A 17,274-nucleotide genomic window follows, 5' to 3' on the forward strand; every position below is an offset into this window, starting at 1 on the left:
ACTGCAGAAGAGAGTGGGGTGGGAGGAGGTATTGTTTCATGGTCTCTGTGTATATAATGTCTTCTGCAGTTTCCACTGTATGCATTCGATGAAGTGAGCTGTAGCTCACGAAAGCTCATGCTCAAATAAATTGGTTAGTCTCTAAGGTGCCACAAGTCCTCCTTTTCTTTTTATATAGGAAGAGAAAGTCTCTCTCAAAGGCTATACACACAGCAGCTTCATGTAAGTGCCTCTTCTAGATCTATGAATGTTTTCAACATGTAGCCAGTTAAAGAATTCTTTATTGAAAGTTGTTACCACTGGAGATTTTTCCTAAAAAAACAACATAAAGCGCATACATATTCATATTCATGCCTTTTGACTATTTTGAATATTCATATTCATATTCATGCCTTTTGACTTTCCATTCTGGAGAAACTCATTTTACAGGGGAAACGGCCAATTTAAATTCAGCAGGAGTTTGAGCCCAGCCCAGAACTGAGCAATTTATGAGGTCTGGAGACACCATCCTCCTATTTAAAATATGAATTGATATTTAAGGTTAAAAGCATCTTGACTAAACTAACCATCGGACAGCAATATGAACAGAGAACTGCAAGGGATAAGAAAATCTCTGACCATGGTGGCATCCCTTCTCCTGGGCATGCTCCCCGTGTCTATGCATAGTCCTATTATTTCTAAGGTTTCAAGTACTTATAAGGCAGTTACTGAAAATGAAAAGTCTTTATTTTTGGTGTTTTCACCATACTCAGCTGTGCTAATTCCTCTTACAATAAAATGGGTTACATATATTAGTGATTTTAGAGGTGCATATCCTTTAAAGGTCAGGATCTAAGCATACTGAATGTTGGCAGAATATGGCTCTTTGTCCCTCTCTAGCAGCTGCATCATGTAAGAGGTTTTGCATCTGCTGCTGCTTCGAATTTAATGGACCTGGTCCTTTAGCTCAAGCACTAGACCAGGGGTCGGCAACCTTTCAAGAAGTGGTGTGCCGAGTCTTCGTTTATTCACTTTAATTTAAGGTTTCACGTGCCAGTCATACATTTTAACGTCTTTTAGAAGGTCTCTCTCTATAAGTCGATATATTATATAACTAAACTATTGTCAGGTGTAAAGTAACCAAGATTTTCAAAATGTTTAAGAAGCTTCATTTAAAATGAAATTAAAATGCTGATCTTACGCTGCCGGCCCGCTCGGCCCGCTGCCAGCCTGGGGTTCCGTTCACCTAGGCCGGCAGCAGGCTGAGTGAGGCCTGCGGCCAGGACCCCGGCTGGCAAGGGGCCGGCAGTCAGAACCCCAGACCGGCAGTGGGCTGAGAGGGGCCGGCGGCCGGGACCCCAGACTGGCAGTGGGTTGAGCGGCTGAGCCTGCTGCCACTCAGTCCACTGCCGGTCTGGGGTTCCGTCCGCTGGCTCCTGCCAGCCAGCGTCCCGGTTGCTAGCCCCGTTTAGCCCCCTGCCAGTCTGGGATCCCAGCCCTGCCCACATATACCTTCTCCCTGGCTCTAGCCCATTCTCTTCCTCTGTCTCTCTCTGCACTGAGCTGGGGGTGGGAGCGCACTGAGCACAGGGCTGGGGGTGAAGGAACAGGCTGGCGGTTGGGGTGTAAAGTCTGGCCAGGAGCTAGAATGAGGGAGGGGGCTTAGGGTTGTGGCAGGAGGTTGGGGTGTGGAGTGCTTACCTGGGCAGCTCCCATTTGGTGTGAGGGTGCAGGTAGGAATGTGGGGGGTGGGGTTCACAGGAGCTCCCATTTGGTGCTCAGGGTGGGGGTGGGAACGTGGGGGGTGCAAGAGTCAGGGCACAGGGTGTGGGGGGGCTGCGTATGTGTGGGGGTGCAAGAGTCAGGGCAGGGGGCTGAGGGTGTGTGAGGAGGGTGCAGGAGTCAGGGCTGGGGTCCTGGGGGGATGCAGGGGTCAGAGAAGAGGGCTGGATGTGTGTGTGAGGGGGTGCAGGGGTCAGGGCTAGGGTTGTGGGGGATGCAGTGATCAGGGCAGAGGGCTGGGGGTATGTGAGGGGGGTGCAGGAGTCAGGGCATAGGGTGTGGGGGTGTGTGAGGAGGGTTCAGGAGTCAGGGCAGAGGCCTTGGGGTGTGGGCTGGGGTCGTGGGGGTGCGCCCAGCCCCTTGCCCTGAGCGGCTCATGGCAGGGGGCTGGAGGGGTTATGCCCTGATTCCACCTCCCTTCCCCACGGCCCCGTCCCCACCTCTTCTCCGCCTCCTCCCCGGAGCAGGGAGCACGCTGCAGCTCCACTTCTCCCCCTCTCTCGCAAGGGCCATCAGCTGATGAGTGGCAGGGAGGTGGGGGGGCAGGAACCCAGCACGCTGGGGGAAGAGGCGGGGGAGGGTGGAGCTTGCCTGCCCTGCAGCAGTAGCCGGCAGGACCAAGCTTCTTCATCCTGCCCCCACGGAGGGGAGGGGGGTGGAGAAGAGCGGGCCGGGGCGGGCAGGATTTTTAATGGCACGCTGCTGCCGGGGCGGCTGGGACCCCGGCAGGCAGCAGCCTGCCATTAAAAATCTGCTCGCGTGCCATAGGTTGCCAATCCCTGCACTAGAGTTCACGCTTTTAGATCTAGAGGTCCCAGCTTCCATTCCCACTGATGCCCTAAATCAGGTGCATAGTTACAAAGTGGTCATTACCCACAGATGACCCTACTATTGTTGCAAGTGGTCACCAGGTTCCTGGAAAGCTAGCCCTAAAATCTGAGACGGCTGCCTGGATCTAGCTGCCGTAATTTTGTCTGATCAGCTAATCTGATCATAGCTATGCACCAGCAAGTAAAGTCAACTTGCAAGTGTTCATTTACTTCATGAAATTACTGTACAATAAGACAACAGTCTTAAGGTTGCTTGGCAACAGAAGAATAAAATAAATTCTAGCAGCAGCAACCTCAGCTCCAGCTGACAATGCACAATCACTTTGCAGCCTAATTCAGTTTCTTTATAGGCTTCTTTGACATGTTTTCACATATTTGCTTGGGCTGAAGCTTATGGTCTTCTCCAAACAACAACAGTTCAGCTGCTGTCCATGTGCACCAATCAGCAAGATGAAAGTATTTAGAAATCCAGGTGCCATCTTCTCCACAGGCAACTTCCTTCCTCCTTCAGATAAACCAAATCACAATCCAGATATCCTTTTGGTGCTGAGTCAACTTGATCCAAGCGATTCCACAAACTACAGTCTTATAAGTGCAACTGAATAAGCACTTTACACGGAGGCCACTGTGGGCAGAACCATAATAAGTCAGTGCTTATGACCACGATAGCTGGGACAAGGCACAACATAGGCAAACGGTATGCAATTTCCTCACACAGCTCTGCCACTGCTTCTCAGTCTTGGCCTCCCTACTACTACTGTCCTAAGCCAAAGCGATATCATACCAAACTGTCTTTCTGAGGATAAGACCAACTGCCAAGCTCATTTCACTTGTGAGCCAAGGCAAGTCCTCAAGCTAGGTCTTTGGTCTGGGAAACCTAGTGCAAAACTTAACTCAGAAACTGATCCTTGTATTTCATATAAGACCTGTGATCTCCTGCACCTACTGACTTCAGAAGGAGAAGAGGACACTCAATACTTTGTAGGAGGTACCTAGCTTCTCACAGGGTTGTGCTCATAGAAGAGTTCTGCACTACAGCCTCCGAAGTCTTTAAGCTTTCCGCCAAAGAGATGCCAAAGAGATGGAAAGCAAAGAGTAGGATTATATGGTTAACTTTCATCTTGCAAAAGGTTAACAACAGGGGTTTCAATGTTCTGTACTAGGTCCCAAGTTGTTTAATATAGTTATTAACAATCTGGAAAAGGGATAAGTAGTGAGATAACAAAATTTGCAGATGAGACAAAGTTGTCTAGGTTAGTCAGCCCCAGAGAGGGCTGTGAAGAACTTCACGGAGACTTAACTAAGCTAGGTGAACGGGCAACACGATGGCAAATGTCATTCACCATTGATACATGCAAAGTAATGCACGCTAGAGAGGAAAAATGTAAACTACTGGTACATTTTAAAGGGTTCTACATTAACGGTCAGCCCAAGAAACGGATATGGGTGACACTACAGACAGATCAATAAAAACCTCTGCTCAGTGCACAACTGCAGTCAAAACCGCCAACAAGAAGTTAGGATCTATAAGGAATGAGATGGAGAATAATAATGAAAATATTATAATGCCCTTATATAAACCAATGGTGCAGCCTCATCTGATTACTGTGTATAATGCTGGTCACCAATAAAAGGAAATACTTTTTTTCACACAATGTGTAATTAAGATGTGAACCTCACTGCCACTGAAAGTTACTGAAACCAAGAATTTAACAAGAATAAATGGGACTAGACAATTATATCGATGTCAAGAATATCCTGAGTTATCATAATTAATGGCAATAAAAATATTGGAAAAGATATTAAACTGTGTGCTTCAGGGCTCACGCTAATCTCAAACTACTAGAGATCAGGAAGAGACCTACGTAGGGGTCAGATTATCCCACATCTGCCTTTGACAGGGTTCTTACAATTTCCTCTGAAGTGTCTGGTTCTGGGCCCTGTTGGAGACAGGACACTGGACTCAATGGACCTTGGGTCTGAACCAGTCTGGCAATTCCTATGGTCATATGTTTTCCTTGGCTTCCAGTGGAAGGTGAGTGATCCTGGGTCTGTGACTTCCTGTGATCCATTCCCTGCTGCGGAGCTGCCATTACAGAACTTCTCTTCCTTCACTGAGGATGAAACATATGGGTCTCTTCTGAGATCATCTTTAATATCTCACCATGTTGACGGGGAGAGGTGGAGATAGAGTAGCAATACCCTCCCTTCCTGGAGGCCCCTGCAGCATAGTCTGGAAAGCAGGAATACCTAGGTCTCCAGCATTGTGCCACTAGTACCATCAGATGCCCACCACACTAATCTAATTCGTTGCCTGAACTGGGATCCTCACTCCTGAAGCTTCTTATACACCTTCTTCTGAGCCTCTGGGGAGAGTGTAACCGAAGTCATTTGCAGTCATGAAACCCCAGCCTGCTCACGGAGTTTAATGTTGCCATTCAAAAGCAGTTAGTCATTCCAAGTTTTATGGAAAGATCTTTAGACCAATTTCCAGGGGAATATGGCCCTTGCACTAAACTCTAAACAGCTTTCTCCGGAGCTGGCAATTTAGTTTGACAATATCTGTCTAGAAACAGGTACAGGAAAGCAAGGTCTGTTTGCCTCTTTTTCGCAGTAATGCAGAATTTAAAAAAAAAAAAAAAAGCTGTCTTATTTCAAACATTCACACTGAAGTGGATTCACTGGGTTATCGTTCCAAGACACCACAGCGGTGGGTTATCCTTCCAAGACACCACAGCGGTATTCCCCAGCAGCTAAGTGGAATAAAGGAAAGGGGCTGACAAAGTAGTGCATGCCTTTTTCCAGACACTGCACTGAAGGTGGGAGTGGCTTCAGTACAGTGTCTTTCAGCACCAATGTACGCAGTGGTGTTGCAGCCGTGTTGGTCCCATGATGCTAGAGAGACATGGTGGGTGAGATAATATCTTTTATTAATGATCTGGAGGATGGTGTGGACTGCACCCTCAGCAAGTTTGCAGATGACACTAAACTGGGAGGAGTGGTAGATATGTGGTAGTGGGCCAAAAGAAATCTGATGAGGTTCAACCTGAACAAATGCAGAGTCCTGCACTTAGGATGGAAGAATCCCATGCACAGCTACAGACTAGGGACCGAGTGGCTAGGCAGCAGTTCTGCAGATAAGGACCTTGGGGTTACAGTGGACGAGAAGCTGGATATGAGTCAACAGTGTGCCCTTGTTGCCAAGAAGGCTAACAGCATTTTGGGCAGTATAAGTAGGAGCATTGCCAGCAGATCAAGGGACGTGATCATTCCCCTCTATTCGGCATTGGTGAGGCCTCATCTGGAGTACTCTGTCCTGTTTTGGGCCCCACACTTCAAGAAGGATGTGGAAAAATTGGAAAGAGTCCAGCAGAGGGCAACAAAAATGATTAGGGGGCTGGAGCACATGACTTATGAGGAGAGGTTGAGGGAACTGGGATTATTTAGTCTGCAGAAAAGAAGCGGGGGGATCTGATAGCTGCTTTCAACTACCTGAAAGGGGGTTTCAAAGAGGATGGATCTAGACTGTTCTCAGTGGTAGCAGATGACAGAACAAGAAGTAATGGTCTCAAGTTGCAGTGGGGGAGGTTTAGGTTGGATATTAGGAAAAACTTTCGCTAGGAGGGTGGTGAAGCACTGGAATGGGTTACCTAGGGAGGTGGTGGAATCTCCTTCCTTTGAGGTTTTTAAGGTCAGGCTTGACAAAGCCCTGGCTGGGATGATTTAGTTGGGGATTGGTCCTGCTTTGAGCAGGGGCTTGGACTAGATGACCTCCTGAGGTCTCTTCCAACCCTGATATTCTAAGATTGGACCAACTTCTGTTGGTGAGCGAGACAAGCTTTCTAACTTACACAGATCTTCTTCAGCTCCATGTAAGCTTGAACGCATGTCTCTTTCACCAACAGAAGCTGGTCCAATAAAAGATATTACCTCACCCACCTTGTCTTTCAATACCAATGTTAATCAAATTTTCTGCTTTCCCGTATTCGCTGCTTGGAGAAAGCTGGGTGGGATTGTTTTGCCTTGCCTACCTTGCATAGTGCCGCTGTCAGAATTGGTTTTCAAAACACAGGTCTAACATTACCTCACCTTACCTAGAGTAGAATTCAGACACAAGGCCTTTGCCCCACGTAAACCTTCGGCTCTGCACGGGGTGAATTTAACTTATCTTGGTGCCCTCTCTGCTATACTTTTATATTGGTAGATCCCCCCAGAAACTGCAGGCATAACCTAGTAGGGCGCAGAAGGCCCAGATCAGCAGATCCCTGCGGGAGCACATACCTGTATCAGGCTGGAAGGGGTTTGGTCCAGTTACTGTCCCCCTGCCCTGCTCTGACAGTAACCTGGAATGCGGACTGCTGCCATTCATTGCAGGACAATGAGCTGGCCTGAGTTGAACTGGCTCCACGGGGTCGCAGAACTCAAATGGGGACCGGCCAGCCTGTATGCCCTGCCCGCCATTAATAGCTAGAGATTCATTAAATAATAAATAAGCATAACTCGGACAGCTTCCGAGGGCTCATCATGACATTACCAATGATTGACTGATTCATCCTGCGAGCCAAAGGAGCTGATATCAGTGACTTTGGAGGGCAAAAGAGGGATTGGTGTGGGAATGGCCTACTCATAGCACTCGGGACTACAGACTGACAGATGTGACTTCATTGCTCTGAGGCCACCCCAGGGAATCACACCTTAGGAATGCATGCAAACAAGGACACTACGCTGCCCATCAGCACCGGGGCTCTGATTTAGTATTTCTGAGAAGGCAGGCAATCCATGCTGCTGCCACAATGGTGCGGTAGAGAAAGGGACCAGCACCCAAGTCGTTAAGCTGGGTAAGTGAAGGGATACACAGGGTAGCCCATGCTTCAAGTCAGAGGATATGCAGAGGGAAGCTAGGTTTGACTGGATTCTTGTGCCTATGTATTATATGAAATAAGCAGGTTTTGAACCCCAGTGCAAGAACTGCACAAACCTCACTTTCACTTCAGGTCAACCCAGGAGCCCCTTGCGGGGATAATTCACAGCTGCCCGCTCACTGTCGTCAGAACTTGATCCAAGTACATACAGCAGGACCTCACTAACCCACACACGGTGAAATTCACCCCTGTGCAGTGGGCCAACTCTAAGCCTTAAGGGGGATTTAAGTGATGCCCATGCCTCAGGCAGGCCCACTATACAGGGCTGAATTTCAGCCACCATTCACCATACCCTCTGCTCTTTTCAGCTGTGATTTAGTGGGAAAAAGACTGTAGTGGGGTCCCATCTTTATTCACCCTGTAGAATCATCTGGACCGTCAAAGTTTTGTATCTCTTGATCACAGCTTAGACTGGGTTTCACCCCTGTGCAAAGCACTAGTGCAGAGCACACGCCTTGCACGGACTGAGTGTCCATGGAATGACCAGGCATCTCATGGCAGAGATGAAGAGCGTTTTCCGAGTTAACCATTGTAATCCACGCACAGTTTAACCCAACAGCACTAACTTAAAGGAAACTGGTTTCCTTGTGGGCACTTGGTCTTGAGATACAGTATCATTTCCCAGCAAGAATATGTAAATTCTGGATTATATGGGGAGTCGGTGTTGGGAGTTTAAAGCACAGAGTTGGACACATCTCGCCATAAATGTACTCCTACTCTTTGCCAATCTCTGTTTCAACCGTCTGATAGAAGGTTCCCTTGTCTCCCAAAGACAATAAAGTCCCATTATAATTATACTCCTGTCACTACATTATGAATGCCCTAGTACTCCGTTCCTGAAAGTGCTGTCCATTTGAGTCTTTAGAATAAGAGTCCTTGGCATGCAAATAATAGGCTTGAGTGATAAGCGGCTGTCTGATCTTTAGCTTTGAATTCAGTGGAGAGGTGATGGGACAAATTGGTCAATGGCTATGATTAGAGCTGACAGCTCCTTTTCAAACTGCCAGACATTCCCCCTATTGTGGAAAGGCATAGCATGGCTCTCTGATGCATTTAGTCTCAGTGCAGCTGTCATTCAAAGCCCTCACCAGGTTTATTGCCCAGTATAGTATATCCTATCCAACTCGAGCTCCTATGTTTCCTCTCAGAGCTGATATCGTGATCTTAGAGTCACATGGTGGCTCTTGATTCAGATAATCTCCTCTCTTTACAGCATATGTTACACATAACCATGTCACCCTCTAGTGGCTGGTCCCAGTGACTATAACAACCTGCTTGCAACTAATGGATTTTTCTTTAATTTGGTGCTAGAGGCCTGTTTCCCAAGGATGACTGGTGTGTGTAGTGTGATAGACCCAGGCCAGTTGGGTACAGCAGAGTAGAAGAAGGCAGATATACTGGCCACTGGATAAGCAGTTTTCTGTTCCCTGACTGACCAGAACAGGGGCTGCTCCAGGCTAGGGTGGACACATGACTTCAATTAGCCTGCAAAGAGTCAGTTGAAGCCGTTAGGCTAATGAGAACACCTGACTCCAATTAACCTGCACAGAGTCAGGTGAGGCTGTTAAGCTAATGTGAACACCTGACTCTAATTAAGGCCCCTCTGATACTATAAAAGGGCTCACTCCAGTCAGGCTGAGGAGAGCCAGGGGACAGGAAGCGTGGCTGAAGGGCTGGGTAGTGAAGAAGCCCTCAAGCCACTGGAAAGGGAGCCCTAAGGTAAGGGTGAAGAAGGTGTTAAGAGGGAGAAATGGGAGAGCTGTGGGGAACTGACCCAGGGAAATGTAACAACTCTGGCAGTGAAAGTTCAGCTGCCAACAGCTGCTGCCATTAGGGTCCCTAGGCCAGAACCTGGTGTAGAGGGCGAGTCCGGGTTCCTCCCAACCCGCCACTACAGAAACACCTCCTGGGAGGGAAAGACAGGCCCCTCTCAGGACAAGAGGCTAAACTGTTCTGGAACAAGCCCGCAGGGACAACAGAGACTGTGGGAGTTCTCTCACCAACCTTCTTGCTGGCTTATGATGAAAAGGGCTCAGTAGACTGTAACCCTGGCCCTAGAGAGAGAGGGGCTACGTGGAGGGTCGCAGTGAGCCTCTGAGACTAGCGTAAACCTCCTGGAAGTGCGGGATCCACGGAGACAAGGTCGGAGTTCTGCCACAGTAGCTACAAAATATTCTCAGAGTTCAGGCCTCCAGAGCAGAACTTTGCTCCTGCTTACAACATTCTAATTTTTTTACCCTTCTAAAGATGCCAAATCTACATAAGAATGGCCATACTGGGTCCATCTAGCCCAGTATCATGTCTTCTGACAGTAGCCACTGCCATGTGCTTCAGAAGGAATGAACAGAACAGGACAATTATCTAGTGACCCATCCTGTGTCATCCAGTCCCAGCTTCTGACAGTCAGAGGTTTAGGGACACCTACATCATGGAGTTGTCTCGCTGCCCATTGTGGGGCTAACAGCCATTCATGGACCTATCCTCCATGAACTTATCTAGTTCTTTTTTGAACTGTTATACTTTTGGCCTTCACAACATTCCCTGCCAATGAGTTCTACAGGTTGACTCTGTGTGGTGTGAACAAGTACTTTCTTTTGTTTGTTTTCAACCTACTGCCTATTAATTTAATTGGTGACCCCTAATTCTTATGTTATATGAAGGGGTAAAGAACACTTCCTCATTTACTTTCCCCTCCATCACTCATGATTTTCTAGACCTCTGTCACACCCTCCATCAGTTGCCTCTTTTCTAAACTGAACAGTCCCAGTCTTTTTAATGTCTCTTCATCTGGAAGCTGTCCCAGACCCCTCACCATTTTTGCTCAACTTCTCTGTACTTTTTCAAATTCTAAGATCTTTTTCTGAGATGGAGTGACCAGAACTGCCTACAGTATTCAAGGTTTGGGCATATTCTGGAATTACATAGCGGCATTATGATATTTACTATCTTATTATATATCCCTTTCCTAATGGCTCCTTACATTCTGTTAGATTTTTTGACTGCTGTTGCACACTGAGTGGATGATTTCAGAGAATTATCCACGAGTCCAAAATCTCTTTCTTGAGTAGTAACAGCTAATTTAGACTTTGTCATTTTGTATGTATAGTTGGGATTATTTGTTTTCCAACGTGCATTACTTTGTCCTTATCAACACTGAATTTCATTTCCCATTCTGAAAGTCCAAGTACATAGGGTCAGGTTTTCGAGAGCTCAGAACACGCTGCGACACTTACAGGCAGATTCTGAGAGCTCAGTATGCTGAGTGCATGCTGGGAGCTGAGCTCTTTGGAAAACCTGGCCATTTTTTTTGGGCACTGAACTCTTCTAACCATCTGGCTCTGATCGTAGATGACAAATGCTTTTGAAAATCTGGCTTTTGTGCTCAATAGGTGCTACTTCGCTATAGGTAATTGTGTAGAGTCCTGTTAGCACTGTTAAGCCACCGTCTTACTTGGGCTGTTAGTAGTTAATTTTCTCACTTAATGTAAGCTTAGCACAACCGATTGTAGCATTTTGTTAGTGCTGAGAAGTGCTTGTCAGATTGGTGTTATGCAGTTCACTGCAGCTACTCTGGCTCCTTAGCATGGGATCACCCTTGTCCACATGTTTGTTGACCCCCTCAAAAATTCTAATAGATTGGTGAGGCATGATTTTCCTTTACAACAGCTATGCTGATTCTTCCCCAGTGTACTGTGTTCATCTGTGTCTCTGATAATTCTGTTCTGTACTATCATTTCAACCAATTTGCCTGGTACTGAAGTCAGACTTACCAGCGGCCTGTAATTGCCAGGATCGCCTCTGGATCCTTTTTAAAAAAATTGGTATTACATTAGCTATCTTCCAGTCATCTAGTACAGAAGCTAATTTAAGCAATAGGCTACATTCCAAAATTAGTGGTTATGCAATGTCATACGCGAGTTCCTTCAGAACTCTTGGGTGAATACCTTCTGGTCCTGCTGAATTATTATGTTTAATTTATCAATTTGTTCCAGAACTTCCTCTACTGACACCTGAAACTAAAGTCCTATGAAAACATTCCAGGCCGTTCATTTACCCCCTTCCTGCCAAACCAATTTTGTGGGCTTCGTCCTGATTTCTGCTTGAGACAGGAGAGCCAGCCAACGGCCTCATTATCTCTATTTACTGAATAAGTGATGTGTGGATTATCCCTCCCATGGCAGAACATTAAACAGCAGCTAATTGGTTTATACCTGGGATTATTCTGCCAATCATTAGCTTTTCTTTTTAGAATTCCCTTCCCACTCCCTCTCCCTCTTTCAGACAGTCCTGTTCATTATCAAAACTCTGCACCTCCACTCTTAAGACTCAGTGTAATTCTCAGTAACAAGATGAATATATTTCTGCTTGTGGTGACATAGTGGATGTAACAAGCAGTACTCTTTCACCCAAAGCTCAAAATCAAAACCCGGGATAGGTAAGCCCTCACATAGCTGGAACCTGGTTATACTCTGTGCACTGGGGCTGCAAGGAGGAGGATTTCCCAGAACTGAAGCTGATAAGTGAGAGCAGCCTGAGCTGAGGGAAACCTATCAGAAGGAATACAACCGGCACTCCTGGGGGGAAGCCCATGAGTGCTAAGTAAAAGCACCACAAGGTTTATTACACTTCCACTGAAAATAGCGGAAAACCCGGGCTTTGCTAAAGTTGCTTTGTGCTGCCTCACCTCTGAAAATCAGGGCATTTATTCAGGTATCTAAATAGGGATGTGGGTGATGAAACGCTAAGCACCCAAATTGATTGTGATGCTTCAAAACCACATGCAGCAACCTGCTCCTTACTGAGCCCAGTTGGCACATTGACTCCCCAACTCCTAATTTGTGAAGGAATGTATCCCTGTCCTCTTACTCATTCATGTCATGGCTATTTGAAATGCAAATAGATGTCTGCTAGTGAACACATCTCTGCAAGGTCACCAAGCTTTAAGATACAAAATACAATTAAGAGGACACACTGGCCCCAGTGTACCCCATAAAGCTAATGCTGTATCCCTAGAAGTCCACTACAATGACAAGAGATGAACTCTCCCTCCCAAGTACTGGAAAACGGTCTTGCGGATTAGCATGAGAGATCAGAGCTATTTAGCACTGACACGTACTATTAAGCCCCATTGGAGTTCTTGCTGCAGCGCTGGGCTGGAGGGGGGCTGCCAGGATCTCAGGTTTGACCGCAACACCAGCCATGCTGCTTTCGGTTCTATCTGTCCCACACAAGCCTGGCAACTGGGCTGCTTTCTCCAGCGAAGGCAGCAGCTGATCGAGCTGGTCAAGGTCAGCAGCAAACTAAGGAAGGAAACAAGGTCACAGGTCAGTCACTGAGCCCCTTTGGGCAGCAAAATCTCTTTACACACAGAAAAAATTCAGAAACAGTTCCCCCCGCTCCCCTTGCCCCCCAAAAATTAACTGGCTCATTCAAATTACATGCAAAGAAGGCAATCAGGACTCATTCTGTCCCTGGCAGGTCAAGCATTTTGCAATGTAGTTTTCTTCTGGCTACCCGCCCCAGATGCTGGTGTAAAGGCCTCTGTTGGAATTACTTCTGTGTACCCTCAATCACAGATCAGCAGCAGCAGCACAGAAACAGGGTCTGATTTTCCACTCACTATGTTACTTCCTGGCTTACAGCTGCATATCTCCACGGATTTCAGTGGAATTACCCATGTGAAGCTGGAACACAGGGGAAAATCAGGCCCCTAGCCTCTAGAATGAGCCGAGAGCATTACACAGAAGATGCAAAATCAACATCTTGGATATGAGATGCCACCATTTCATGTCCATTAGGTACCTAGAGCCCACCTAGCGGGGGTAGTTTGCTCTGCCAAAACATGTAGAGACAGATGGCCTTGTGGTTATGGCACTGGACTGGGACTCAGGAAAGCTGGGTTCAATTCTTGACTGCCACCAGCTTCCTGTGTGACCTTATGCAAGCCTCTCTATGTGCCTCGGTTCCCTGTCTGTAAAATGGGGATAATATTTCCTTTCCCCACCCTTTGTCTGTCTTGCCTAGTTAGATTGCAAACTCTATAGGGCAGTGACTGTCTCTCACTACATCTGTACAGTACTGAGCACAATGACACTCTGATCTCAATGGAGGCTTCTAGGCACAACAATAAAACAAATATTATTAATGGCTTACGTGGGCATTGACTTGAATGGGCCCTGGACACCTATAGCCATTTGGCAGGAGGTAATTTGCTCTATTAATACATATACATTTACACTGATGTAAAAAATGGCCTCTCCTGAAAAGTATAAGATACTTTGTAGAACAGCCCTCTAAACCTCTACTTATACATTTGCCTAGGGCAAGTAATTATTCTCGATGGTCTAGTAATATATCATTTAGCTTTTCCAATCTTCTTCATAGCAAAGAATAGGAGAGTAGATGTTTGGCCTGGGGACCCAAATAAATGGGGAAATTACTGAGGAAGGGATTCACACCAGGCGATATAATGGAGATCCTGGTAAGCAACAGTTTGGGATTAAAGGGACTAAGCTAAATTAGGTTTTGGTTAAAAAAAAAAATGATCCCAAGGGAAGACAATTTTTAAAAAATCTCAATCTAAGTACACGTTGAAACACGCTTCCACAAGAGCCAGTGGTCGGCGGGCAAAGAGCATGCCTGTTGAGCGATGTGTGTATTTACAGGCAATTCCTTTCCAGATTATTAGGCTGACATACCTTTGCATTTGACTGACAGATGCAGAGAATTAAGTTTAGGTCACAGTGAGGTTTAGCAGAAAGTTGGCTAATTAGCTGGGACACAAGGCTGGAGCTGACAGGCCCATGGCCTATGATAAATATAACCAGATTTACCAATAGCCTGGGGTATATAAACAGCTGTGCGTTTCACAGAGGAGTCAATACGTCAGCAATGCTATGGAGAAATTAGCTGTGAGATCAAACTGCAGCTCCAGCCAGGGGAAGGTTCCTTTGCCTGGAGGGCTGCTCACTTTGGGGCAGCTCAGGGCTTGCCTTATTCTTGTGCTGCTCTGCAAAAATGGATTCAAGCTTCTTAAAGAGCTGCCTTCTTGGTCAGCCTGGCTCTGGCAATAGCAAACTTTGACAAGTGTCTACAATGGGCTGACAGAATGCTTGAAAGGAAACAGCCTCTGCAACTAGCCTCTTAGGGTATGTCTACACTGCAATGAGACATCCAGGAATGGCCCACGCCTACTGACTCTGGCTCGCGGGGCTAAGGGGCTGTCTAATTGTGGTGTAGACGTTCGGGCTTGGGCTGGGACCCGGGCTCTAGAACTTCACAAGGTGGGAGGGTCCCAGAGCTTAGGCTCCACCACGAGCCCCAACATCTACATCGCAATCAAGCAGTCCCTTAGCCCAAGCCCTGTGAGGCCAAGTCACCTGGCATGGGCCAGCCACGGCTGACTCATTGCAGTGTAGACATACCTGTATGGAATTAATGCCAGGGAAGCCCTCCAGCAAGCAGCAGGGATGGAGGGAAATGGCTTCCTAGCCAGAAGAAAAGTTCAGATCCCTCTTGGAAATGTGGGTCAGATAGTTCATTCTCTCTTTTTATGGATATACAGAAGTTACACATGTCAAGTCTTCCTCCTCCCACATTATGCAAACCACCTCTTAGAGCCCATAAGGCACTGGGAATGCTGGGCAGCCTCCCAGGGGGTAAGCGGCCTGTTCAAGTGACTGCTAAATTTGTCCCAGTTCAGATGCAGAAAGCCACAGCCAGCGAGTGAGGGGAGCAAAGGCACTCGGCTGCCACCGTCAAGTGAGCAGCCTAGACCCCAGAAAAAATTTAGAACATAGCAACTGCCAGATGAAATCAGACCAATAGCCTATCTAGTCCAGTATCCTGTCTCCATGAGTGGCCAGCAGGAGCCGCTTCAGAGGAAGGTTGACTCTTTGCTTCCTCCAACAGGAATTTATGGGTAAGTTTCTTTTTAATCCCCATTTGGTTAAAAATATATTAATCCAGTAACGGAAAAAGGATGGGCACATCCTCCCTACAAGGTGCAAATCTTGGCGCGGTGCGAGGATAAAAAGCTTGGCTCTTTCATACTACCAATGCCCCATACAATGGCAGGCTTGCCCACTGTAGACAGGCCCTTTGTGTGGAGGGACCAATGCTGATAAAGTGCCATTGCATCTCCTTAGCATGAGTTCAAGGTTATCATTCTCCAAGGATCCAACTTAAAGACTTATCTCCATATTTATTCAAGTACAGCAAGAAAAGCTACAAAAGACAGCACTGTCTACTAGATTCTCTCTCTTTCTCGCTCACTCTTTACTGACAAGATTTCATCAATTTATCACATCCCACAACAAAGGCATAAGGCCTGCAATGTACTTTCAGATGGGAAAGCGCTGTATAAAACAATCAAGTCATGACTGTATCATAAGAAAAGGAGACACTAGTGGACCATCTAAGGCAGAAGAAGGTGGTTATGTTGTTATAACCAACAGCTGAACTGTTTAACAATCTTTGCCACAATACTCACCAGTAGTGCTGTGTTATATACATTGTTGAGACATTGTGAACGCGCTCCGGAGGCTGTGCCATAGGACTTTGGGAGAGACCGTTCTCTTCCTAGATATTCAAGAGCGTCTCACATTTGAACCAGGATAACAATGCCACATTAAACAAAAGGATGGATGGTGTTGTGGTTAAGGCACTTGATGGGACCCAAGAAATCTGGTGCAATTCCCAGCTTTGCCACAGCTTTGCCTGTATGACCTTTCAGCAAGTCACTCATTCTAGGGTCACATAAGTATTTAGATAGTTAGGGATTTTTAATGTACACAATTTCTGTGATAGGGCAAGTACTTACTTTCCTCGCAGAATTGTGAGGATTAAACAATGTTTATGTAATGCTTTAAGGACAATAAACATGATGATTTATAATGGAATATCCACCCATTAATTTCATAGTGTATGCTATCCATCAAACTTTAAGCCCAGAGTCTTTAGGAAAAGAACATCCTTATAAACATAATCACTCCCACTTACAGAAACAATAAAATACAGGAATTGCAGCCTCAGCACTGCCTCTGCAAGAAGAATACAATTCTAATTCTTCGAAGAAATAGAGCTTCTTGAAACAACAGATTTTCATTAGAGCACAAGATTGCTAGATGCCTTGCAACAAAGGGAATACATGTAGTAAGCTATTTATTACTACACGCAAATATAAGACACTCGCTATCTGTAGTGTGGGGACACTTTTTAACAGGACTGAAAGAAGCTCTGTTACATGTAGAACGTGTGTGTGTGTGTGAAAACTTAGTCATCGTGAAAGTTTATGACCCATGGCAAAGAGAAAGGAAAATGAAACCCATGAGTCTAGTTACATTGCCCAGGAGGCATGGAAAGAGACTGGGGAGTGGAGAAGGGAGAGATGGGTGTGAAGGGGTAGTAAACACAGTGTTCACATTTTACTTTATGAACTAAACAACTCGGGCCATATCAATCACTCAGAGATGCCCTTGCAGTTCCCAATGATTTCAATAAAAGATCCAGCCTCCATCTGAATAATTTGTGGTCTGAAAAACATGTCATACAATGAGAGACTAAAAAAGCTCAGTTTATTTAGTTTACTGAAGAGAAGGTTAAAAGATGACTTGATCTTGGTCTGTAAGTGCCTATACCTGGGTATGAGAAGATATCTGATACTGGAGAACTATTTAATCTAGTGGTCAAAGGCAGAATATGATGCAATGGCTGGAAATTGAATTCAACAAAGGTTCATCTGGAAATAAAAAGCAAATTTT

General features: G+C 46.2%; 1 protein-coding gene across 12 annotated transcripts in view; it reads right to left on the reverse strand.

Annotated features, from left to right (window-relative positions):
• The window catches only part of NCOA1 (nuclear receptor coactivator 1), a 361,163-nt gene that overhangs the window by 39,263 nt on the left and 304,626 nt on the right, over positions 1-17,274 (reverse strand). For all 12 annotated transcript variants that reach the window (XM_075126310.1, XM_075126309.1, XM_075126305.1 and 9 more), the window contains one exon: positions 12,630-12,813. In XM_075126310.1, coding sequence (XP_074982411.1) covers positions 12,630-12,813 — 184 coding nt within the window. The remainder of the gene's footprint in view (positions 1-12,629; positions 12,814-17,274) is intronic.

Source organism: Caretta caretta, chromosome 3 (genome assembly GCF_965140235.1).
Source record: "Caretta caretta isolate rCarCar2 chromosome 3, rCarCar1.hap1, whole genome shotgun sequence".
Classification (NCBI taxonomy): Eukaryota; Metazoa; Chordata; order Testudines; family Cheloniidae; genus Caretta; species Caretta caretta.